The following is a 26864-nucleotide window of genomic DNA, read 5'->3' as shown; positions in this document are numbered from 1 at the left end:
TCTCCAGAGACGGGTATCAGGGTGCACATCCTAGGCAAATACATATTACAAAGCCCTGTCCCCTATGCTAGACTGTTTTTTTAATAAGGGAAAAAAAAACCATGTCACAGTCATTAAGGTCTGAACTGCTTATACTACCTCATACTGCTATTCTGGTATGATTTTAATTTGTTTGAAATTCACTTTTAGGAAAAAAGGCATGTGCTCTGTTTGTTAGATGAGGCAGCAAAATGCAGTACCTGGCTGTGAAATAAGTCACCTTAATGCCTCTCATAACTGGTGTAGATTGGAAGCATAAATTGAAAATTAACTGTACAAGAAGTGTATGTGGACAAGCTGTTTCTCTCTGTCTCAGGTCAGCTGGTCCAGGCTAGGCATGTATACATGGAGGCCCTGCTCTTGGCTCAGGCTACAGGAGACAGTGAAGCAGTGCAGCAGATCAGAGATGGGCTAGAGAAACTCGGCAACAGAGAAAGAGATGGAGAAGGGGAGACCGCCTGAGAGTCGGCACATGGGTATGGATCTTTACAGGGATGCATGGGAGTACAAGGACTTTGGCACAGTAAGTGCGAGAGAAGGGTATGGGGAGTCCAGGAAGAAGACGGGGATGAAGGACATGGTCCACAATCATCGATATGCTGGTACACGGGATGGAAGTTTAATAAACAGTTAAACGAAGATATTAGAAGAGAGAGAAAACCATATACACTGAAGCAAAACGGCCTATTAAAAAGAAGTGTGATTTGACTAGGATTCCATCAAGTTATGAAATTCAAGAAGAATACAATACAGATTAAAGCCTGTTTGTCACTAACAAACAGTGGTCTCAGTGGGATCTCTTACTCCATCTAGTGTTCTCTAATGAGCTGTTATTAGTGTGCACTGGGGCTACTAACAAACACTGAATATTTTTATAAGCCTTTTATTTAAAGAATTAATTTAAATTTCTTGAGAGATCCCTTTAACCATCATCAAAAACATGGAAGCCTACTTTTATCTACTTGTCTTGCAAAATAAATTAATTGCCTACTGCGCAATGGCCAGTTCACTTTTTGAGAGGTAGTAGTGTTGAAGATCACAGCTCAGTGATTTTTATACCAGGTTTTGGAGACATTCTACCCATCTTAACTGATTTAATTATTGGCTTAACCAGTATGGACCGTTTACAGGTTTTTAAACCGTGAAGAACCCGGATTCACTATGTGGCTGAAGCAAACTTGTTAAATCAGTTGTACAAAGTATTATTCTGTTCTTTGCCTTCATATGAAATAGATTCATTGCATGCAAAGGGTTTTCATTTTAACAGATATTGAACAGAACAAAATGGCACTACTTCAAACTTTTGAAAACATTTTATTTCTGCAATTCAGTGGATTTTTACAGTGCATTTGCCTATGGTAGTTGTTATGTACTTCATTGCAATCCACATTTCAAATACAGGATATCTATATAAATATAGGCTTCTATACACACATTGCTTCATTGAGAATATGGCAAAGATGGTTATACTGTATATGATCCTGATGAGCCTGATGCCACTGAGTCTTAAAATTTCAATTCAGGAAATCAAAACACCCACTTTTCAAACAGTATCTAATTACCAGGTAGTACTGGGAAGTGTAAGGTAACATTTGTCTATGCAACACGCCTTGCATGTTCCTTGCTTTGGTGTTTTTTTTTTTAATCAAAGAAGTAAAAGGAATGAACTTGTTAAAAATCAAACTCAAATAAATTTTCTCAACAATTAAAACGGTCTGTGATTAAGTGGAACAGGTTTCTTTCTGTGCTCCACACACCAACAGAAGCAACTATTAATAAAGGCTAATACACTAACAAGGCAGGAGAGTACTACATTTGTGCAAATGGGTACCTTAATCAACATGCTCTGCTTCATGCAGCAGTGTACAGCATTAAGTCTTGTTACAAGGATGCAGTGAGCAAGCCATGCCAAGGCTTCAGAACTGAGTGATAAAGTATTGAAAAAGTCGTAGATTGTTAAAATTATTATACTGTTAGATTTGTACTGCTCATGGGATTTCTGAACCTTTGGTCCATTAAATATTCAAAATACAGACTGGAAACCACAAACATGCTTACAACATTACATTGTCTACCTCCCTTCTATTTTTGATTGTGTATCTGTAACAAATACCTGCTCTGTTCAGCCTATAGAAAGCATGTAACTGGTTCTACTGCAGTGGGTAACTTAAGTGGGCATTTGGGAGGCAGAACCAGGAACAGAAAAGAATACTTAGAATCCTTAAGAATTCACAAAAGATAACAATGATCAATATTTTTAGTTAAAACAACTTCACCTTATTAGATCCAGCCTTGAGAATGGTTTTGTTGAATACAAATTGTCTCTTTTCCAATCACCGTTTTAAAAGACAGAGTGTTGGCAGCCCTGCCTTGTAAGTGATTAAATAAGGGGAGGGATTCTGGGTCAAAAAAAGAAGTCCCCTAACAGTAGCACCAGGAAATGATTCAGTAAGTGGATTTACAGACACTTCTCATGTCGCACTGCAGCAAAATACCCAAATTCCAAATATCAAAGCTCATTTGTTCCTTTTTACTGAGACAACCCTGGAGTATTTCTGTGCTGCAGAACTGAACCAGAAATATTTATGAACCTGGTTAGTATAAAATTCAGAGTTAGAACAGATGTGTAGTGAAATCTGTAGTTTATTTTATCTTTTCCTAAGATGGTGGCTTGTAATTCTACAGGTGTTTTCTTTTTTGATTATAGGGGGGTACATTTTATATAATACAGATCTTAAGAAACAAAATTTCAACAGAACTACTGAACACAAACAAGGCTACATATCTTTCCACTTTTGTGAAAATAAAATGGGTGGGCTTAGGCTTTCACATTTAAAAGAAAAATCACAAGTCTTTGCAGTGGAGTTTAAAATCACAATTTAAAAATAGTTCAAGTTATTAAAAAAAAACTTAAGGATCAAGGTAGCAAAACATTCTACACCTTGGTAAACATTGAGATATTTAAACCACCTTTACAAGCTCTACAGTTTTGTGTGAAAGTAAGTTCTCTATTCTCATCAGCAATTTGTTTTTTTTCCATATAAAAATACATTTGAAGTGTGCAACCTGAGCTTGTTCAAAATCTGAAAATAAAGACAGAAGCCAGGCCTGTTTTCACAAACCTGCTTCCTAATCAAGATGCACGATTATCTTGAAGAGTAAAAGTGATGTTACCACAGTCTTACCATACCAAACTGAAAGAAGACTTCTTGAAATAGAAGAAATATAAATGTTCTGTTAATCCACAATAGTGCCTCTATAGGATCACACTGAATTTGGAATTGGAAGAATTAAATTTTAAAATATACCATCACCAGAACCTCAAACTTGAGAACATTAACTCAGTGCTGTGCCTCCTGCCAGAACAATCTTTTAATAATCGGTATCAATCTAGGTTCCTTACCAGAGAAATCAAACTTATGCACAACTTACAACCATCAACCATGCACCAATGGAAAATTATATTAGCTGGTGATAAATACTTAACACCCTATTAAGAATAATATTAAGAAAAGGATAAAAGGGAAAACAATATCAATTGTCATATTGTTGTCATACTGTGGTTCTGTCCCAGTCCAGATGTTTCCCAGATCACACCTCAGACTACAGTACAGAGGGCTCCTGCATGAGGCCCCCATGCCAGTTACCCCACCTCACTGCTCTTTGAGCAGTTCTAGTGCCAGGGCCACAGAGCCCCTTCCCTGGCAGATGCCCACAGATCAGGGAGCAAGGTCATCGTCGTCAGAAACCTGCTCGGGGGGCAGTGCCCGTGTTTGGCTGGCACGGATGCTGGTGATGTTGGGACAGGAGGCAATAAGGTTTGCGATACCTGTGAGAGTCACACCTGTGCCGTCCAGATTGACCTGGTTGAGCCTCATCTGACGCAGGCACTTCAGGCCTGAGGAAAAAGCAAGTCAGTGGAAAATAACGAGGAAAGTGTCAGGGTAATAAAAACTGAGCAAGGACAGGAACACAGGAACAAAACCAGAAAAGGCAAAGTAAGAGACAGAGACTGTTCCTCTGTAGCACAAGATTCCATCACAAGATAATCATGCCATCCATACTTTCAGATATTTGGTCACAAAATGTGTTTTTCCTGCCTTCTCTCTCTGGTCTCTTTTCACTTTGAGTTGTCACAGTGTTCTGATTGGAAGCTCTTTCTCCCCTGCCACAGCCTCTGCCATTTCCCTGCAAGCCCAGCAGTTCAAAGCAGGCCTCCTCCTCATTTCCACTTGGACACTGCTCAATTTCCACACCCATCCTGCCCCATCCTATACCAGCAGCAACCTGAGTGCTGTGTTCATTTAAGGGGATTAGCAACTGTTCTACCATTCAAACATTTCATCGTTTTTCAAATGGGTGAAAACATAAGACTCCCTGACAAATCTTTAAGAGGTTCCTTGCTAATTTAAGGGATAACTGTGTGTAGACAATGTAATATTCGGAAATCCCAAGTGCTTCGCCTGAGGAGCCACCACTGCTCCATTCTAGGCTCCTACCTTTATCAGTGATGCGGGTGCGACTCAGGTTGACCTTCAGGAGCTGCGTGCAGTACAGCAGTCCACACCTCACCACTGTGTCGCCCACCTGAGTGCTGGCCAAGCCCAGCACCTGAAAAATACAGACAGAAATCAGAACAAGATCCATTCCGGGACCATGCATTTATCCTCAAGCCTAAATTCAAAGAGTGAAAAGGGGAATATTTTTAATAAAAATACCCATTAAGAGGACAGAGTATGATAAATTGTTGATGTACACCAAACGGGTGACAGAGAGAAGAAAGGGCAAACTTTCCTTTAGCTCCTCTGACAAATAATAGTAGTAATGACTATTTCCATTTATATAACACTTTTCATCCTGAATGATTCCAAAATATTGTTTACACAAAAGAGGAGACCCACTTCATCCAGCAGTGAAGTTACTCCACCTGGGTGATAAGTAGTGACAGCTAATCATTACCAGCATCTGTATCTTAGATACAATACTAAAGATACAGTTAATGACCAGGTACTGTAGTCAGTATCTGATCTGCAGTATCACAGTGTGGAAAGGAACTCAGAAATGGGTGCCAGCAGGCATAGGAATAGTATTATAGACAATAATTACAATTAGACTACTGCATATGAAGGACTAATATAAATATAGTCAGAATTGTAACTTCATACACTTAGGTATGAAGTCAGAAAAATAAATTAGGAAGCCAGATTAAAGGCAGACACGTATCGGGCAGAGAGAGATCACAATCCACGGCTGACAGGAACAGGGAGTTTTACCTGCAGATGCGGCAGGCAGGTGATGCAGGCCGCCACGCCGCGGCTAGTGACAGCTGTGCGGTCCAGGCACAGTTCCACGAGCTCCTGCAGGCTGCGCAGGGGCAGCAGGCCGCTGTCAGTCACCAGCGTGTTACAGAGGGACAGCTTCTTCAGCCTGGGAGGGGGTGAAAACACACAACGCATCACAACAGCCCAGAACATGGCTGCAGGAAATGCAGTCACACTAGGAAAAGACAACACAAAATCCGGGACAGCGTTAGTTTTAAGTATCCGTCTGCATTGTTAAGTATATGTTGTTCTCTTTTCAGGAAATGAAGAAAATGGCTCTTGCCAGTGAAGCCTGTTGCTTCTCTCATCTCTCTTTCATCTCATGGGAACCACTATTCTTAAGAGTTCTGCCTGCTGCAGGTCCTTATTTCCCTAGGGGGAAAAAACAGGGGCACAACTGGCCGACTTTGTGTGTACTGTAAAATGTAAATCTCTAAAATAATTGACTGGTGATTTAAAGGATGTACTGACAACAGAACAATTTATCTACATCATCTATATCAATTGTCTTTTGCTTTCAAAGTCTTACAGTACATTTTCAAACATCCCAAGGCTGTTCCTAGGCCAGGGACAGAATAGCTGTAAACAAGAAGAACACCTTCACAGAATGCAAGAAGATGAAAGAAAGTTGGTGAGACAGTAATACACTGATATTATCCAGTGTATAAGAGCATTATACCACTCTTCTAATGTCTTCCTAGAAGAGCTGAAAGTTGAGGATTTTAAGGTTTGGCTGCTGACCTGGTCATGGTGGCAAGGTGCGTTGTGCCCAGGTCGGTGACATGAGTGTAGTCAGTCAGGTCAAGCTCTGAAAGCAGTGTCAGTCGGGACAGGAAGGCCAGACCACTGTCTGTCACTGTGTGGCGCCCAGGCAGGGTGAGCTGAGCCAGTCTGAGACCTGAGGGACCGATGTGGAGATACACAGTCACAGATCGCACTACACACAAGACACGCAGGCTAGGAGCACTGGAGGTGCTATTTAACTGAACTGTAGAGAACAGTCCGCACTGAACCATCAAGAAGGATTAGGCTTAGTGAACCTATACACAAACAACAATTTACTCAAAAGTTTATACTGGTGTTTTTGACACTATAAATGTAGCTTAGTTCTGGTGAGAAGAAACGATGGTCAGAATGATTGAACATCAATTAGAAACTTACCTATCAAATACTTGATCCAAGCAACTCAAGATGAACTGTACATGAGCTCTAATATAAAATGTTGTAGAAGCTAATCCATAAGATTTGGCAATCAAACCTAACCGATTCATTGTTGGGTGTTCCTTTCATTAACATCATTTGCTAATCATTATACTTCCCTAAAGCTAAAAGGATACTTTTTAGAGGGCAAAATACAGATCTAGTAGCTACTGTTTTTTTGAATATCAAAAGAAAGGTTACAAATAGCAGGGCCATTCTGAATATTTAGCTTTTTGGTAGTTAGCATTTAATTCGTTCAGGGATTTTACTCAGCTGTATTAGCTTCAATAGGCCAGATAGTTCTCCAGTCTTGCAAATGCACTCCCATTTTCCTCTGTTTCCTGTTTCTTTGTTAATCCTGAAGGAATCCATGGGGTTGACTGTCAATGTTGTTAAGGATTTGAATATTTGTATCGGATCCCCTGTAATCTTCTCTGTTCAAGATTAAAAAATTTCAGCTGTTCCATCATGTGTTATAGGACATTCCTTTAAGAACAGGAATGTACTGTATGTGGTACACTTACTGGAATAATTCCACAGTAGCAGTATCTTGTGTAATGCCGTGTCCAAAATTGTACATAGTACTCTATATGAGGTCTTACAAGTGCAATTTAAACATAACACCCCTCGAGATTTTAATTCTGTTTTTAACTATATATTCTAACACTTTGTTTTTCTTTTTAATTGCTTCCCCACATTGTATGAAATATGTACATGATGTATCAACATAAACACCCAAGTCTTTTTATGTAATTTTTTATGTAATAGAACTTTTTCCCATTTTAAATTTAGACATGTTTTTGCTACCTACATATAACACTCTCTACTTGGCTATATTAAATGTCATCTGCCAGGCATTTGTCCAGTCTAGAATACTATATAAATATTTTTTTTTATTTCATTATCCGCTTCTACAGAGTTTGCTAGTCCTCATGTTTTGGCACCACCTGTACATTCTACTAGTTTACTGAATGTACCAAAATCTAGACCTCTATCCACCATCTAAGCGCTTCTTCCAATTCAGGGTAACAGCAGAGCCAGAGATTATCCCAGCAAACAATGGGTGCGAGGCAGGGTACACCCTGGACAGGAAGCCAATCCAAGGGCACACACAGGCACAGACAAATACAGACACATACTCACACCAGGGCCAATTTTCCCAGAAGCCAATTAACCAACCAGCATGTCTTTGGACTGTGGAAGGAAACCAGAGCACCCGGCGAAAACCCAGGCAAACACAGGGAGAACACCCCAAGAGCGCCCCAAGTCAGGAATTGAACCCAGGGCCCTAATACTGCAAGGCAGCAATGCTAACCACTGAGCCACCATGCTGCCTGAAATTTAGACCATTGATAAAACAATTCGGAAGACCAATGGTCCCAGTACCTATCTCTGTGGTACTCCACTAATGTTGATTTCACCATTTATCTGTATTTTATTTTCTACTGATCAATTCTCAACTCAACATTTCGCTGAATGCTTCCCACCTGTAAGTTGAAAATGAATCTTTCTTTATAATTAATCAAAAGCTTTTCTGAAAATCTAAAAGCCCCATATTGTTAGCTTATTGTAAGTTTATGTCCATTACTATTGCTGCTTGTTAAACAATTTTCTAAATATTTACTTTTATTTACTTATATCCTTTAGGTTCCTTTTCCATGCAAGACATTATCTAGTACAGTTGATTAATTAGTAATTATTACTTTCATAAGCTGACATGTAATTGTCTGAGTGATGAGTTCTGAAATGTGAAATTCAGTTAGTGTCACATACAGTATTTACACAAAAGATGAGAGATCTCACCAGAAATAATCTCAAGGGCACGGTTGCCGTCGGTGACCTGGATGCCTGCCAGGCTGAGTACTGAGAGGGCAGGGTGGGTGGCCAGGTGCTGCAGGGACCCCTCTGTAACCCCTGTCCCATCTAGGTAGAGTGACTGCAGGCTGCACAGCTTGGCCAAAGCAGACACGTCACTGACCTGGGTTCAGGAAGTAAGGACACTGCTCATTACACACTGCTTTAGAGCAAGAAAACATTGAATGGTGCTTATTGAAAACCACTGCTCACATGTGAAGTGATGACTATCTTTACAATTAAAAAAAAAATTGCTTCAACTAGTGATGAAACACCTAAGTATGTTGACATGCTCTTTGAAGTATCAAAGACAATATCAGAGGAGTGCAAACTAAGCTTTCACACTTCATTCTCAAAACACAAAATCCTCCAGAATAACAGTTTGAATGCACACAAGATTCTAAATTAAATTCAGCTTCATTAAGAGCTGGCTTCCAAACTCACACAATGTTCACAAAACCCTGAGGACAGCCAGCTGCTCTGGCCTGACCAAGAATGTGCGACTCCCTGCACACAGGGGCTGCCTCTACCTTGGTGCGTTTGATGCTAAGCAGCCTGAGCTGTGGCACACAGCTGGACAGCACCACCAGGGTGGCCTCGGTGATCCCCGTCTGGTTCAGACTGAGCTGAGTGAGCGAAGAGGGGGCCGACTTCAAGTACATCACCATCCCCAAATCGCTTACTTTAGTACTGTCCAGAGACAGGTAGGAGAGATACTTCAGGCCTTAATGAAACAAGGAAGAGGATTACGGAAAAAACACTGATTAACATGGGTCACACTGTCAACATCTTATTATTAATTTGTATGAAAACTGAACCCATCAACAAGTTGCATTTTAAAATATTGATCAGTAAGAACATAGCATGCTTTATCTTAATGTGCTGGTCCAATGCCCCTTTTTGGGACCAGGACTTTAAACCAAGGACCCAACTAAATAAAGCATCCCATGGCACGGTTTGTAAGTGAAGGTGTGTTAATTCCTGTGTCCTAGTTAAAGCCTACTATGGGCTTTCCCAATCCATCCTCCCTAAATTTCCCCTTCTATTCAATTGGTGAAGCAATTTTTCACTTCTTCTGATCTGCAGTGTAGTGGCACTGTTGTCACAGAATGGCTGAAGTATATTATCCAGGTTGGTGCTGCACTTCAGTCAAAAGTTAAAGAGTACTTTGGATTCTTTGGAAAGGGAATTTTTGGTAAGGGAAGTGATACTGTACAGTATATAGATAAAAAAATAGTTTATGTATCAAAAGATCTGAACCAGCTACGGTAGAGGGGGCAAAGCAGGCCTACAGTGCTCTGGATGTATGGATGCTTCCTGGTTGCTAGTTATTCCAAGATACTCCCCATTTCAAGGTCTGTGCAAGACAGCTGCAAAAGTGCTCCTGTGATAAACAGCAGACAAAGGTTCCAGTTTACCTGTGATGTACTGAAGACAGGAATCAGTCAGCTTGCTGCAAGCAGCCAGGTTGAGATGCTGGAGCTTCTGCAGGCTGGAGAGGACAGACAGCCCTGAATCTGGAATGAACAAAGAGACTTCAGCCTACCTCAAACCCTCAATACTGAATTCCCATGCTGACAAAGATCCAACACAAAATAGGGTTTGACCTGTATAAAGCACTGTACAGTACCAGTATAAGTATCAGTATAAACTCTCCATTATAACAACCTGCTTGTAAATAAAAGTAAAGCCTAGCACATAAAATAAAGGACAAGGGTAACCTCTCTCTCTATAACTACAAATCCCTATCGGTTATCAGTGTGCATTCAGCTAATCGAAGATAGGAACATTTTGTCTTGAGTAATATTAGCAAAAAGTGCTTCATCTTTGAAAATATCAGCAGATGCTGAATATTAAATGTTCACACAATGTCACATTTCAATATATATTTCAAAACGCAGTGCTGTTCCACAAACTTTGAATTCAAAAAACAGTTGACCTGCAATTGTTGACTGTTTTGGAGAGAACAGTCCTCACTTTTGGATATTCACTGCACAAAACAGCTTTCCCCCGACTGTGTGCAATGGTACTATTAGTGTGCGAGATGAGCACAGGAGTTGCACATGCAGATTGCCTGGTCTTTTGGTGTGTAGTCAACTTCACTAATTTTGATTGTGCAGTCTGGAAGCTGGAAAATACCCTACAATATGATGACTAAATTTTGACTGCAGCTCATGTGGCAAGGTCCAATTCACAAGCCACCTCAACACCAAAAGCAACCAGTGAGTTAAGGCCACTTAAGTGGAAACAGATGTCAATTTTCCAGCATGCCCTCTTTTCAACCGGTGAGCAGTAACTGAACCCTGAAAAATCCTGGTCCCAATAAACTAAACCCAACTATAGTGCAAAGGTAGACAACCCTAGTCTTTGAGAGCCTTGTTTGTTGTTAATTCCATTTTAGACCTTAACTAATTAAATGAATAAGCAAAATACGCTGATTAATAGATACTGGATGATTCCAACAAATCAGACAGTATTTTTTTAGGAAAGCAGAAGGTGGTTCTGTGCAATATCAGCAGCTTTGTGACTACATGACTCAAGCCAGGTGGCATGCAAGATATGACACCCCCTCACACCTGAGGCTCCTATCAAGAAGAGAAATCTTTAAACATTAATGCAGACTTTCACTACACAGGGCCCAAATTGTGGCAATTTTTCTGCCCTCAGCAAATGTTTCCTGCTGTGTACCTGTAATGAGGGATGAGGAGACCAAGCTGAGGTGTTTGAGGGTAGTGAAAGCACGCAGCTGTCTGAGCAGCTCGTTGGTGGAATACGGGTAGCAGTTGAGTACAAACTTCTGAATTGGACACCCGAAGAAGAGCTCGAGGCAGCGCGGCCGCAGGAGACGCTCTCGAGACATGTGGGTGAGAAGAAGTTCAGCCAGCTCCGGGGTCAGACACGACAGACTGCTGCTGTACTGCATACTAGGAGCTGAGAAAGAGAGAGCCTAGGCGTGAGACAGAAATACGTACAGTATCTGTGTGTGCAAGAACAAGTGTGTGAACAGATGCAGAAAAAGAAAATCTTTATTTCTCACTGGGAAAGGGAGGAAAAGGTTTTAACTTCAACCGGAGGACTTACTGAGAAGATGATTCCTATAAGAAAGGCCACAAAACAGGAAACCATATACTGTAATTTCAACTGGAGAAAGATTTGCACAGAGTGTAAAATACAGTGCCAAATAAATGTTTATGAACCCCATAGACTGCTCCACATTCTCATATAATATAGACCAAAAAGATAATTAGAGAAACAATAAAATGATTCCTGTCACTTTTTTTTAAATGTCTCCTGCATCGACTTGTAGGAATTTTGGCCCATTCTTCCTTGCAGAAGTGCTTCATGGTTCCATCAAGGATGGAAATATATCTAGATCCTGAGGCATCAAAGCAGCCCAAAACCATGATATTCTTCCACCCTGTTTGACAGTCGGGATCAGTTGTTGATCTTACAAAAATGTTTCTTACTGTGGCCAAAAAGTTTAACTTTTGACTCATCTGTCCATAGAGTATTCTTCCAGTAGTGTGGAATCTCCAGGTGGTCTTTGAATAATCTAAGATAGGTGTCAAAAGTTTTCTTTAGAGCAATGGTTTCTTCTCAGCTACCTTCCTATCTCAAACATTTGCATTCAGTTTTTTCCCCGGCGGTTGAGGCCTGATGACCACTGACATTAGCCACCACAAGAGAGGACTGCAGACCTAGATGTTACTCTGGAATTTTTCCTGGTTTTCTGGGATGCTCTTGGTAGGATAGCCAGTACTGGGTGAAGCCACCATAGTCTTACATGTTTTACATGTGTATCTGTCTGACAGTGAATCTCCAAAATCACTTCTGGGCCGAAGATCTTCAGCAACTCCTTTTCTGAGGTCCTCTGAATTTTCTTTAAATCGTACCTGGAGCTTTTTCACTAACCTGCATGGTGAAGACCAAACTCACAAACTTTCTAATCATTAAAAAGACAGTGCTGCCCAAAGTCAGTCCTTGTTTACTTGTATTTAACCACTAGATTGTAACTAACCCCTATTTGCACTAAGTAAGCCAGGAGTTCACTCATTAAGATACAGTGTATGTGAAATACCTATTCATTTGTTTCTACTTTGTACACCTTATGTTTCAAAAAACACAGAATTGGAAAATATTAATCCTCCTGTTTACTTAAAATAAGATTTAAGTTATTAGTTTCAATGAGATGAGGGTATTATGGTAAGAAACTACAACTTCCATAAGTATGCTGGAAATTGCAAATCTTTTTTGGGACTATACAGCACAAGCAAAGACCGAAAGAGGTTCTGTGGAAACTGGAGACTGGCTGAAACATTCTCAGCACAGAGAGGACTTATTAGAAAGTCAGGCTACAGGCTGTCTAATGCTAAGCAAAGCAAATACATCATGTTTTCTTCTGAAATAAGATTGCCTTCTCACTATGAAAAGTGAGAACTTATGAAAGTATGAAATTCACATCTAATGCCGATTTGAGCAGTACTCCAGAACACTAAATATAGCAAAAGAAATCAGCTGAAATCTTTAATGCACTTTCATTGTTGCACTTCTCAGTAATTAATATTCTTCCAAAACTGAGAAACTCCAAGTATGATTGCAACACTTCAGTTCCTGTATTTTTGCCCAACTGCAGACAGGAGATTCCTCGGGCAGACACAGAGTAGGTGTAGTGGGCTAACACGAGACACCCCCTGACCTGTCATTAGTGCGACGGTGGCACGGGTGGCCAAAGTGCAGAGGGAGGGCACGCTGGGGGTCCTGAAGGGCCTCTTCGGGGGGGAAGGTTGCCCAGCAGTGCCCGGCGAGTCGTCCTGCTGTGCCGCCCTCTGGAGCCTTTCCACTGCAGCCTGGCCTGCTACCCCCGATACCGCCTGTCTGTCCACGCCCCCTGCTGGCAAAGGCACGTCCTCTGCTCCCTCCCTGAGACAAGCACAGACAGCCCGCAGTCAGCCACAGGTGATCCAAGTTCAAGTTTATCATCATTATACTCGTACACAGGTATATGGTATAACGAAATGCTATTTAGCTAGCTCTCAGACGGTACACAGTACAAAAAAAAACAACAATACAATTGTATAAGAAAAGAAAGACAAAGACAACTGGTAATGTGCAAAGCAACATCAGTTGTGCAAAATCATACATCAACAGAATGAAATAAAGCATAGAAAATTATGGGGAGTGAACTTCTTGACATGTGAGGTAGAGGTACATTTCAATGTGTGTTTGAGTTTTGATAAAGAGAGAAGGCACTGTGAGAGAGGCTGGGAGTTTAATAGTTTGATAGTGCAGGGGTAAAAACTGTCTCTGAGTCTGGCAGTCTGGACCTGAATGCTCTGGTACCGTTTTCCAGAGGTTAGAGGGTCAAACAGTCTGTAGCTGGGGAGTGTGGGGTCTTTGATGATGCTTAGAGCTTTCCTCAAGCACCGTCTGTCATAAATGTCCTGGATGGATGGGAGAGCAACCCCAGTGATGGACTGGACAGTGCAGCTGCTGTTGCACACGGCTGCTTGTCCTCGCAACAGCAGCAGAGACTGGAGGTGTGCAGAGAGCGACACAATGTGGCCCCTGGTTCCAGGACAAATTGACACATTAAACAGCCACCTCTCACCCACACTTCTCAATACCACTCTGCATTCATGACCTCTTCAGCATCACATGCTGCAAAAAGGTCCTACTCTTAAACTGGCTTCAGCAATCACTTCTGAGCTCTCTGACAAGGATGCCTAATTTTCCAATTACTCTCTACTACAACAACATGCAAAATCTTCTAATTACTATTCTGCAGTGCTCAGACTTTGAACACCACAAATAGGACTAAATTTCTTTCATAATACCATGCCTCACACAAGTATCCACTCCCCTACTAATATCATCATACTGCAATTAAACACAAATAGATTGTTTTATTTCAAATCAACAATTTTTATTCAAAACCATAACAACCAAATTCAGCACTATTATATGCAAAACAGACTGAATTTGCAAAATCCCAAGATATAAATATTAATTTACTACATAAGTATTCAGCCCCCTAAGTCTTGGTGGAAGCACATTTGCCAGCAATTACTGGCACTCGGTCCTTTTTCAATCGGTCTCTACCAGCTTGATCCAGGTAGTGTCTGAAAACCATTGAAAGCAGTTTGGTCTTCATGGTTGATCTGTCACATCACTTAGTCACTATGTGGCTTGGAATTCAATATCTATCAGAGGAATGTTACAGAGACAGATACAGGTAATCTAAAAGCAAATTAAATGACTTTGATTACATACAGAAAATTTTGTGACCTTTCAAACTATTCTTCTATCCATCATTTTCTAACTGCTTCTTCCAATTCAGGGCCACAGGTGAGCTGGAGCCTATCCCAGCAAGCAACAGGTGTAAAAGGGGTACACCCTGGATGGGATGCCACTCCACTACAGGGCAGACACACAGATAATTTACCCAGAAACAAATTAATATATAGTATGTTTTTGGACTGTGGGAGAAAAAAACAGAGCACCCAGAGGAGACCCACATCAACATGCAGAGAACACACAAACAAACATACATAGAGTAAACACACACACACATGTTGCATCCTATGCACAGAATTGAACCCAGGGCCCCAGTACTATAAGGCAGTGAACCATTTAGAAAAGAAGCTAAATACTTACAGTGTATGCAACTGAGAATCTTGTAATTTTCTTTAAAAATCTAATTTTATTTATATTTATAGTATTTAGGTTTATCAGTTTGGAGTAGCTTGTGAAGATTTTAACTGTATGGACCTACTTGTGTGTCATGATTGCAAAGCTCAGATGGCAACAAAAGGTGGAGACTCTGGGGCATTTTTGCAAGGCACTGGATCTGTTAACCCTGCTATAACACTCTCCATTAGGATTGCAATACTCATCTTGTAATTCTGGTGAATGCAAGGTTGCTCTTATTTTTAGCTTTTAAAATGCTATTGAAAGCTAGGATTAAAATCAACATACAGTATGGGAATACTCAAGTCATGGTCTAAAACCATACCAGAAGCCCAGAAAACTCAAAAAGACCACGGCTGATTTGCTCACCGAAGCCGGTTGCCCTGGTCAGGCCAGCGATACTGTGGTGCTACTGCAGCGTGTGGCCGGTTCCCAGGGATGAATGGCAGCACTGGTAACCCTGCTGGGAACAGCAAGGTCAAACCTGGGTATAAGGAGCTCCTTCACAGCCACAAAAAACTCAAGACCATCCTGGTAATTCACAAGCACCATTTAAAAAAGCTAACACTTCCTACATTCACTTTTTGTATGTCTCACATATATGATTAGAGCTGTCTCAAATTTGTCACTTAGTTAATACTGTATATACAGGAAGGGTCTGATGACATTCTCAATGCTAATTTTACCTTCCGCATGTTTTGTATTGCCACAGGAACCCTATCTGTGGGATATTAACAACCCTCCCAATCACCAGGATTAAGATATTTCGGTTAATCCTGGCAATAAATTTTGAAAAGGCGCTATGAAAACAAAATTTTGACATGATTCTGATTTGACTAAAATCATTACATTTTTATTAGTTGTTCTTCTTTCTTGTGCTTCTCTGACAAAGCCTGCACTTAACACTGGACATGTACAAGATTGCTGTTGTAGAGCTCACAAACAAGAAAGGGGGGCTTTTAAACACTCTTGTACAGCTGTAGTCCAGACATCTGCAATACCCAGAACAAATACTGCAATGTTGAGAATCAACCCATTTCCTATTCAGACAGCCTGCAACATAATTCTGAGTTATTACAGAATGTTATTCTGCTTCTACTGAATGTACATCAATGTACATTTACAGTGTTAAAGTCTAAATAAAAGTGAAAAAACAATTGAGTGGCTGCTCGTAAATTACCAGGGGGAAAGGGCAAAGGCAAGCAAACACAGTGTCTTACCAGGAAAGGGGAACGGTGGCTCCTCTAGCTCTTCCTCTGACCTCTCCCCCTCGTCCTCCCCTGAGCTGGACTCCTGCTCTGCATCGCCAGTCACTAGCTTCTGGCCCCTGCCTGCCAGACAAAACAACACCCAAGTAACAGTGCCAGCCATTTCAACCATGTTATCTCATATCCCTCTGTCTGTCAACAAGCTTAGCCAGCAGCAGACAACAACAAAGAAAAGGGTTCTAGGAAATGAACAAAATCCAGAGAGCTCTAAATCCTCCTATATAATTATAGGAATATTAGTATATTATACTTTGTAATATAAATAGGAAATAATAATTTCAATGAGAATCTAGCTGGAAAACAATAGATCCTGATAAATACTGAGACACTGTCCAAACGTTTATTTGAAAACCTTACTGAGAAATATATAGTAAACTTTAACTTACTTAATTGCTTCAACATTTCAAACACTTTTACATATAAGAGGCCAAAGTCACCCAAACATGTTCCATAATGGAAAAAAGTTAACTGCACTATTAGGTCAAGTGCACTATTATCAGTGTTATAATTACAAAAAGAGGTCAGGATTAAGAACTGAGAAAATATTACAGCCACATTTGCTATGAAATTATTGACGCACCACATCATCTCCACTTTAACTTTATGCTGGTTACCCCACTATTCAGATTTCTCTCTGAGAAAATACATTCTAAAAAACATCTGATTTTGCATTTGTCTGAACCGTTTTGATTTGCTGTTTAATAGCAAAGGGAAATGAAAGATTAATCCAGTTTTGTGTACAGCAAAAATAATCGCAAGTCCAATGGCTTTGAGACTAACCCCAGTGATGAGAAGGCCCAGGAACAGGAGGGCCCAGGCCGGGTAACCCAGCATGCTCTACTGCCCGCTCCCACAGTGGGGAAGGCAGGGCTGGGGGAGGCAAGAGCTGCTCCTCGTCACTCTCTTCCAGCTGGGGCCCGGTTTGGTCTCTCTGTGGCTCTTCCCTCTCTGCAGGATGCAGGGGCTCCAGGGGGGTTTCTGGGGGTGTGGTTTGGATGCAGAGTGCAGCGTTTGGTGTCAGCCCCAGGGAACGCAAGGAGCAAGCCAGCTCCGCTTCACCAAACCGCTTCCTGGGGTACCCCTGGAGAAGGGAGAAGGCCGCCAGGGAAGGGTGGCGCCCCGAAATGTGCTCCACCACACTGCGTAGAGGAGCATCAGCAGGAAACCTCTCCCTCATCGACTCACCCGAAGGCAGACGGATCTGCACAGGTCACAGCAGGGACAAAGATGATTCGTTGAGTATCTGAGACCCTGGCAATGTCTCTATCCTGGCTGTAAACAGCTTTTCAAACCATGGAGGTTTGAAACTCTTACCATAAGGAGACAGTGGTTGTCCACACTGGTCTGGATCCTGCCCCCCAGATGCTGCCCCTGTGAAGGAGAGGGCTCCTGCTGGCCGTGGGGGTGTGATTTCTCTTGCTGGTTTCTCCGGTCGTCAGCAATCCTCTTCAGCACCAGCTCTCGTTCCTGCACCAGACAGGAGAGCGGGTGGTCAGCAAGATAAAGGAGCCAAGGCAGCCAGCAGGGATGAGGGACGAGAAAGTCAGGCGTACTTTCTTCCGGAGCCTCCTCTCCGCCTGCGCCTCCTGTACCACACGCTCCCTCTGCTGGTCCTGGAAGCCGTTCCTGTCTTGCTTCATCCGGGATTCCAGCGGAGAGAGAGAGGCTGGACCTGCTGAGACCACAGGCCACAGAGACTCCGTCAGTGACCAACACCCTGCTGAACTCCTGCTCCTGCAGGGTGAGCCTATAGCCCATGGCTATGATTTGCTTTTTTTATGATGCAGCTCTCTGAAGGCACATTTACAGCAACGCTCTGGCTCAAGCACTGTAACAGTAATCTTGCACAGGTGTTGTTTGGGACAGCCCAGCCATGAGGTGGGGGGAATGACAAAAAGGAGCTGCCAGGACTGAGCAACATTGAAGTCTAAGCTCTTGTCAGCCGGGCCTTCACAGAGATTAAAGGGCTGAGTGTTTTATGTTTGCATTATGATGGGTTTCAGGAACATGTACGTAGAGCTTGTGCATGAATTAGAAGGAAAAATAAAATATTTATACACCTATGAAAGAATGGAACCGAATTTAATCATGCCTTTTCACACATTAAAAAGCTTTATAATAGTGTGAGCTAAAGTGGAAACAGTGGCCATATTCACTGCTTATCACATCATCATTAACATGTTTAAGTTACAAGTACAGTAAATGTGGACTAGTGAGCCTTTTCTCACCTGAGAAATCACTGGAATAATCCGATATGGTTAACAAGAAATATTCCCAAAAAGTGGAAAAAGCTGTGTGAACACTCTGACATTACAATACACTTACATACTGTATCTGCAGTGTGCTCATTTTGCTATATACTAAAACTGCAAAATAACAGAGCAGAAAACAGCTTTAATTACATTCCTACAAATTATGAGACCATTAGTAAGAGCCTGCTTCTCTCAGAACTTACACTAAGCCCTATTTGAAAGATTAGAATGGACAAATTCATTTTGGCAAAGGACAGCCTGTTTTTCTCCCCTTTTCTACTGTAACCCTGCTCTAGCTAAATGGTAAATTTCTACAAATTCACAGCACAAATAGAACCATTATACATCAAAGGGTTGGAGAAAACGTAGCCTGGCACCAATGGCCATATTAAAAAATATATAAATCAAAAAGATCTGGCAAAATATATTTAGTACAAGACTAGGGACTCGGATCAAAACTTTGCTGAATCAACTGTGCCATACCACAGTGACTGTTTGAGAACTCCTGGTCACAATCAGCTAGTGACATCACACAGGCTGGCTAAGCCACTTGAAAAGACCCATCTTTCTGACCTATTGTAAGCATGAGCTCTTGTACTCCTGGGGTTCGCAGGGGTATTTTTTCCAGCCTTCCATTTTTTTAACTGCTTCATCCAATTCACATTCACACCAGGGCCATTTTTTACACTAGAAGCCAATAAACCTACCAGCATGACTTTGGACTGTGGGAGGAAACCCCCGTGAACACAAGGAGAACGCACAAACTCCACGAAAATAGCACCCCAAGAACAGAACCCAGGGCTCCAGGGCCCAGGACTAACCACTGCACAATTGTTTCTTTCTTCTTACTCAAATTGAAGTATATATTTTTTCTCTACATCTAAAGCAGATACTAATTAAAATCATCGATGTATACAGCATTCTAATTTGCTTCTGATAACACTCATCATGCAATTAGACATCAATACTTGTTCCCTGGAAAAGTAAAAGAATCATGTGATTTCTTACTTTTACTGTCCTTCCTGTCTGTGTTTGACTTAGCTGTGCCAGCTGTGCTGGGAGAATCCTGGCCTTTGGGTGGGTTGAACGCAGAGATTGCAGTCTCTGGCAGTTCAGAGGACTGCTTCACCAGCTTGTGTCTTGGACTCCCGCTTTGCAAGAGCCTTGAGCAGAAAGAGGCAGAGTTCAGCATTAGAAGAGAATAAGGGCAGCAGGTGTAAGCCTTGAGCCAATGCATTCCTGGAGCTCATTTGTGAGGTCAGCCCTCACAAAGGCTGATGACACCTGCTCCATAAAAGGATTATATCCCAGAATAAAAACTCTCCTATTCATGGCTTAGATTTCTTGCTTTCTGTTCTTTCTCTTGAGCAAAATATTGTTTGTCTTCATTCCACTTAAAAACATTCCTGATAAAGACTGCTATCCAAAGCTGCCTACAGTATGTCACAGGGGAACAAAATGAAGAACTTCTAGGGATAATGCTAGAATTTTATACATGTAATTGCCTTACTGACGATATGCGTATCTCCCCAGAAAAGGGACAGACAGAACATAAGTGCAGTGCAGTTTGCAGTTTTTAACCAGGAAAAAACAGTAATGCAACATTTCTTGCAACATTATCACTTTTAATAAATGCAGTAGAATATTGTGTTAAATTTGTCTCAAGATCACAAAGTGCAAACAGTTCACCTGTACCTAACTAAATGCAGTTGGAGCCCAACCATAAATATTTCAGTACCCAGGCTCTGGGCACCCTAACTAAAGTGGGGGCTCTGAGGTGGAGCACACTAGATTATCACACAGTATACTGTATCTATTTTAACATCAACACAAAATAGATCAGTGTGCGACAGTCCATAGTTCTGGTTTAGAAAGCCTGGACCTTATGCTGGACTCTCCAAGGATGTTAGTATTGATTTCTTATTTGCAGTATTCACACCATAGATTACTGCGCAAATACACAGTTGTGGAAAACAACTGAAACAACGTGCAGTGGGATCATATGTCTATAAAACCTTGCGTTTGGAATTTAAGACAGTAGCAGCAGTACAAGCATCAACTCAGCAAGTTAAATAATTAAAATGTGAAAGGAAATGATCAAATGTGGTCAGTTCATCCCCTGATCTCACTTGCCTCAATGCCACTTTCTCTTCGAGTTGCCTCCAACTGGTTTTTCTGAGTCTTTGGAGAGCTGCACAACCATTCTTGGTTTTAGCAATTGTCTTATTTGTTAAATTAGGAACTGTAGTCTCTTTTACTTATTTTGTAAAAGTAGTGCAGAAACTCAATGTAATAAAAATGGGCACTTATTTTAAATGCCTGGACATTTTCAGCAGCAGTATGCACAGATTCCCACTTTCAGTCTTTCAACTCTGCATCCATAGACATTGCATTTGCAGCATTAGAGTTTTTTGCAATACCATGTGGTCTGTTGACAGACTTACAAAACAGCAGATGACTTGGCCCTGATAAGAAGTTTTCCTGTTATGTAGTCCAAAGGACACGGATTTGGGGATTCGCACTATTTAGCCACTCTTCTCTTTCTTTAGCCCTATTTTATATTTTCTTTTTATATATTTTATATTTTTCTTTTAGAGAACAAAACAAAACCATATACCATAAACCACCATTATTCAGCCCACATCACAGGCAAAAAATCTTTGTTCCCCAAGTATATTACAATTATATAACTTTAACAAAACTATATACATTCAAAAGAAGGAAGAAGTATACATTTATGAATATGAAAAGGGAGGAGACTATATAAATATACCTTATTAAATTTCAGTTATTTTGTATCTCAACAAAATCCGACCTTAAAGGTTTAATGCACTGAACCCATCTAAACCAATATTTGACCAATTTTTTCATTTGTAATTTTAGTGAAAATGTTATTTTTTCCATTATATATATTTTCTTTATTAATTGAATCCAATCATTCATTGTTGGTAAATCTGGGAGAAGCCACTTTCTTCCAAACAAATATTCGTCAGTTCCCCTCCAATCAAAATCCACTTTATCAAGATATAAAGCCTCAAATGTAAAGGGTACATTCCTTTCAAATATAGTTTCCAGGGCCTCATGTAACTCCTTCCAGAAAAGCCTTATTTTAGGGCAATTCCAGAATATATGCCAATGATTACCTTGGTTTCCACACTGTCTCCAACATTTAGAGTTTTTCTCAGTATGGTGCGCCTTCTGACTCGGAGTAATGAAAAAATGGAACAATGTTTTTCCAGCAAAACTGCGAGTTAGTACATCTCCATTGAAATTCACAAATTTTAAGCCACTCTTCATTCAAAATTCTAACTCTTTCACCCATTTATCTTTTATATACTCCGTAGAATATGATTTCTTTCCATAAAACTTTTATATAATCTAGATATAATACCTTTACCTAATTCTGATTTGTAGGCTTCTGTAACTATTTTCACTACCCCATCATTAACAATATCTAAATCTCCCCTTATAATCTCCTCATTAAAATAGTGGCACATTTGAACATATCTATAAAAATCTGAATTCTCCAAATTGTGTTTCTCCTTCAAATACTGAAAACTTGGTAACTGATTCTTATCCATTATATTACAAAATGCAGTTATTCCTTTTGTGATCCAAATTTTAAATCTATTATTCAATTTATTTGGTTTAAACTCTGTATCATAGGCGCACCATCTGAGTATCTTTACTGCTTCACCTAAATTATACTATTTTGTGATCGTATTCCATGTCCTTAGTTGAAACTTTATCCATGGATTGAATATTTTTTCAGTAAAATAAAATAATCCTTCAAATTTGGTAAAGCCATACCCCCTTTATCTTTTGAAAGTTCCAATGTTTTGAATCTAATTCTAGGTTTTCTCCCCTGCCAAATAAACCTAGAAGTCATCTTATCCCATTCTGAAAATTGTTTTGCAGAGACTTCTACAGGGAGAGCTTGAAATAGGAAGAGTTATCGAGGCAGCAGATTCATTTTTACAGATTTAATTCTAGAACTGAAACTCATAAAGGGAATTAGGTTCCATTTCAATACATCTGCTTTAATTTTAGTTATAAGGGGTCCATAATTAATTGTTGCTAATACAGAAATATCTTTTGGTAAATAGACTCCTAGATATCTAATTGAACTTTGGTCCCACTTAAGGTGGTATTTGCGTTTTAAAAAATTGGGAGGGTTGTAATTAAAAGTTAAAAAACTTGTGTTTTTTGAACATTTAACTTATAGCCTGCCAGCAAGCCAAAACTATCTAAGAGTTTCATTACTTCTAGAAATGAACAAGTGGGATCCTACAGATATAACAAAACATCATCTGCGTACAGTGCTATCTTGTGCTCATTCCCTTGTATAGAAATACCTTTTATTTTGCTATTTTGTCGTATCCACTGGGCTAGTGGCTCTATATATAGAGCAAAAAGCAATGGAGATAAAGGGCAGCCTTGTCTAGTCCTTTGTTCTAAAGTTATTCTATCAGATAAATAACCATTTATTTTAACTCATGCTGTTGGTCTATCACATAAAATTTGAATACCTTTGATAATATTTTCACAAAATCCAAACCTACCTAAGACCCTATAGAGGTATTTCCAACTAACAGAGTCAAAAGCTTTCTCAACATCTACACTCATCAAAGAAGCTGAATTTATATTATACTGCTGAATATGGTTCATGATATGCAATGTGCGTCGAATGTTATCATGGGTTTGTCTATCTTGAATAAACCCTGTTTGATCATAGTGTATCAAATGAGGGAGAATCTTTTCAATTCTTTTAGCCAGTATTGCTGTATACATTTTATAATTCACATTAAGGACTGAGATTGGTCTGAATGATCTAATCTATCTTTCCCCTCCTTAGGGATAACTGAGATGATAGCCTCTCTCTATGATGGGGGCATTTTTCCATCAATTAATGCCAAGTTACAAGCAGAAAGAAGATTTGGTATTAATTCTGCTCGGAAGGTTTTATACCATTCCGAATTAAAACCATCAGTTCTTCTGGTGTTATCATCGCTTTTAATATATTATTTTGATCTTCCATAAGAGTTGGTAAACTGAGAGATTCCAAAAAAGTATCCATCTTTTCTTCACTTTCTGAATGGGGTTGTGTATATTGTTTTATGTAATAATTTGTAAAAGTGTTTTGGATTTCTTCCCAAGCCCTATTTTACATTTTCATACCACATCTCAAATTAAAAAATGATTTAATGTGAAATACAAATCATAAGGTCACAAATGAAAAGTCGTTGGAAGTGTGTTTAAAATCAAGAACAGGACGCACAAAGGGTTGTGAGAGTGGAGAACAAGCAACCCAAGGTCTAGGCTTTCTAAACCACCTGTTACTAAAGCGGATGCCCTGGACCCTTCATGAAACAGCTGGATGAGATTCTTGGATCAATTAACTACTAACTACCAAATGAGCTGGATGGGCCAAATGGCCTTCTCTCCATTTTATAACCTTTCTTATGTGCTCGTTTGTCCGTTGGCTCTATGACTGATTCAAACCTTTCCCCCAAAATGTTTAGGTAGAATATGACATCCTCATATTCAGAGCTGGGGATCCAATTTAGATGAATGTCCTCCCTCTTCGAGGTGTGCTCATAAATCATAAATCACACTTCATGTCTAATACAATCTGGTAGATACATAAAGGAATATACTTTTTCAGCAATACTTTACATTAATAGATTTGAAATGATTTCTCAGCAATTCTCTATTCGATGCATCCTCACTACCATTGTGCTCGATCTTGAACACAGATTTCCAAAATCTCTTCCGTTCCTTGTGGCAGATTTGTAGTTTTCTCTAGTCTTGCCCTTTGCACTTACGATTATGGTTTCTACAGAGATCATATCTATTATTTATCATGGACATTCTGCCCTACATTTTGGCAGAATTTTCCATGACTGCTTAATTTTTTTTTCTCAGTGTTCCAAGATGTTTCCAGGCCATCAATTTAATGGCAAGTCTACAGCCATCCAGATTTTCCAGAAGTGTATTTTGTATGATGTAAAATGATTATAAGTTATTATTGTATGATTATACATGAAATTCACATTTTTTCTTTATCCAAGTCAGGGTTCTTATTGTAAAGGTTATTGTGCTAGCCAGCACGAGAACTACAGTTCACTTAGTCCACCAGGTCTTCTCCTGCTAGGGTGTAAATTTGTTCACATTTACACACTGACAACTCCTGAGTAATCTGGAATCAACTCACTACAGAGCTATTTGGAAACAACTTTAAAACAAAAGGCTTAGTCACAACAAATCTTAACTGTTAGCTTTGAAGGCTGTTCTGTAGAAGAAGGATTTCAACTCCAATGATGCTTTTTGTAGCTGAAAAACTACACTTCAAATCACCAAGAAATTTAATTTAAATTCATCTTTTTCATATTGATAAACACTAAATTGTAGTACAAATCCCCAACATCCAAATCAATTAGAAGGTCTGAATATTCCAAGGCACTTGTGCTAGGGGTAAAACCATCAGTGTTGTGAATGTCTGTCTACAATGGGCTCTTACACACACAAGGCCTAGACAGTTTGCATTACTATTGTTATTTGGTATTGTGTTTGGGGAGTTGCACACACATCAGCTTCAAGACTGCACATTTCAATATGATGAGTTCTTCATTAAATGTTTTTTTAAAAGAGGTACGATGGAGAAAGAACAAAAATGAGTAACTTTCTCTATTCTAAACGTAATAAGGGACTTGTATGGCCATTTCCATGAGGAATGACGCATAATGCTGGACACCACACAACTCCATAAATCAGTAAGAAAGAGAAGCTCACCACTCTGTAGCCTCTGGCACAGTAAAGTGTCCTGCTTGCATTGCAGCCTGGATCTGCATCTCAGTGAAGCCCATCTCACAGAGTGTGTGGAAAAACTCTCCAATGGTCTGTTACACAAGAAACACATCACTACATTGCACAGCACAAACTCACAGGAGCTGAAGCAGGAGGAAAAAATACCCAGTGGTCAAATCCATGTTAATCTGGCATTTTGCACAACTATACTATTGTAATGGAATAAACACACAAGGTATAAATAATCAGGACTGCAATGCAATTTTAATTCCTTTTGGAGCTGAAGCGCTCTGATGAACCTCAACAAATTACTTTGAGTTTTTTAAACTCTTACAGGAGGACAAAGTACTGTACATCAATGGTTTCTTTCTAACCAGGGTTAAATAACGATGAAAAAAATGACAAAATCAGCCTAAGGGTTCACTAGGATAGTTTGATTTGTTTTATACAAGCTATGTAAAAATGATTATTAGACATCTTTAATATTATACTGTTAATTGCTAACAAAATATATTTTAAAAAAATATATAACTGCTAAAATACTGAATGTGCTGTGCAGTATTAGGTCGTTATGTGCTCCTCCTTATAATATTTACCAAGAAGAACGTACAGTACCTTCAAGATGCTTAAATCTATGAGCACGCAAGCTTTACCAGTAAAAGCGTTAGGAAAAGGAGAAAAATACATAACGTCATTATTTCATGGTCTTGGGACAGTACATCAAGGCTGTACTGATGCAGTCTCAATCGAAGAAAAAAAAATGTTTTTTATGCTTTTCAACATCTCGCCCACTTTAATGCACATACGAAAGTGATAAGCAGCAAAAAAAACTGCTTAACCACCATAATTTACGGTCGAGTTGCAAAATAAACGCCATGAAAAAAAAACACAAACCTTGAAAATGATTAACGTCCACTACTATATTATCATTAAAGCACACGAACGTCAAAAGTATTTTCAGTTTAACAACCTGAGCGATGATACATTTAATGGCGTTCAACAATATGAACACTTGTTTCAAAACATCTGTATTTTCTTACTGGATTTAAAACAAAACAAAAACTTACAACTGATACTCTACTCAACTATCAAGAAAAACAGTATGTATGATCGGTAAAGACATAACACTTTCCAAAACAAACTTTTTAGTCCACGGCCTGCAATTGGATTCCCCATCCTGCACTGTACAGTGAGGAGGCTACAACATGTCTCCTGTCTTTATAAGCCGCTGCCTATCCCAATTACTGAATACAGATAATGAAAAACGACCGATTCGACTCGTTTGCATCTCACCGGAGAGGAGTCCATTCCAGCGCCTCTTGTCTCCGTTATTTCGAGAGGCTTTTCCAGCGGGATCTCAGTGTTGAGTCTGCCTACTGTCAGCAATTGGACCGGGCAGGTCCGCTTTGCTTTCACTTCAGAGAAAGAGCAGGGGC

At 39.9% G+C, this 26864-nt stretch overlaps 2 protein-coding genes across 7 annotated transcripts in view; one reads left to right on the top strand and one right to left on the bottom strand.

The window, feature by feature from the left end:
* ttc19 (tetratricopeptide repeat domain 19) overlaps positions 1-5704 on the top strand; it is a 12446-nt gene extending 6742 nt beyond the window's left edge. The window contains exons 11-12 of one of the 3 annotated variants that reach the window (XM_088918999.1): positions 356-515; positions 5621-5704. In XM_088918999.1, the coding sequence (XP_088775125.1) occupies positions 356-501 (146 nt within the window). In that variant the 3' untranslated portion in view covers positions 502-515; positions 5621-5704. Of the gene's footprint in view, positions 1-355; positions 1751-5620 lie in introns of those variants that run through there. The other 2 variants (XM_088919000.1, XM_088918998.1) reach the window with 2 other exon arrangements.
* Positions 1339-26864, bottom strand: LOC148832841 (uncharacterized). 4 transcript variants are annotated; one of them, XM_088918993.1, is made up of 17 exons: positions 26722-26864; positions 25414-25520; positions 19630-19784; positions 17923-18044; positions 17684-17836; positions 17150-17570; positions 16322-16432; positions 15471-15564; positions 13111-13334; positions 11103-11345; positions 9833-9931; positions 8945-9138; positions 8364-8538; positions 6102-6258; positions 5313-5466; positions 4539-4650; positions 1339-3937 (listed from the first exon to the last, which is right to left on the bottom strand). In XM_088918993.1, the coding sequence occupies exons 1-17, from the start codon at positions 26734-26736 to the stop codon at positions 3759-3761; spliced, it is 2715 nt and encodes a 904-aa protein (XP_088775119.1). In that variant the 5' UTR covers positions 26737-26864; the 3' UTR covers positions 1339-3758. The 4 variants fall into 4 exon arrangements, with proteins under 4 accessions (XP_088775119.1, XP_088775122.1, XP_088775121.1 ...); XM_088918996.1 differs by having other exon boundaries at positions 15471-15561; positions 26722-26863; XM_088918995.1 differs by having other exon boundaries at positions 17923-18041; positions 26722-26863.

Source organism: Atractosteus spatula, chromosome 6 (assembly GCF_055471065.1).
Source record: "Atractosteus spatula isolate fAtrSpa1 chromosome 6, fAtrSpa1.hap1, whole genome shotgun sequence".
In the NCBI taxonomy this organism is placed as follows: Eukaryota; Metazoa; Chordata; class Actinopteri; order Semionotiformes; family Lepisosteidae; genus Atractosteus; species Atractosteus spatula.
The sequence above is the reverse complement of the archived record's forward strand: the minus strand, read 5'-3'. Positions and strand labels throughout refer to the sequence as shown.

What these genes read in the sequence shown, in the direction of transcription:
- LOC148832841 (XM_088918993.1), bottom strand. An exon ending in ACAACCACTGTCTCCTTATG is followed by an intron (nt 17,571 to 17,683) that starts GTAAGAGTTTCA and finishes TGACCTGTGCAG; the next exon opens with ATCCGTCTGCCTTCGGGTGA. An exon ending in CTGTCTTCAGTACATCACAG is followed by an intron (nt 9,139 to 9,832) that starts GTAAACTGGAAC and finishes TGTTTCATTAAG; the next exon opens with GCCTGAAGTATCTCTCCTAC.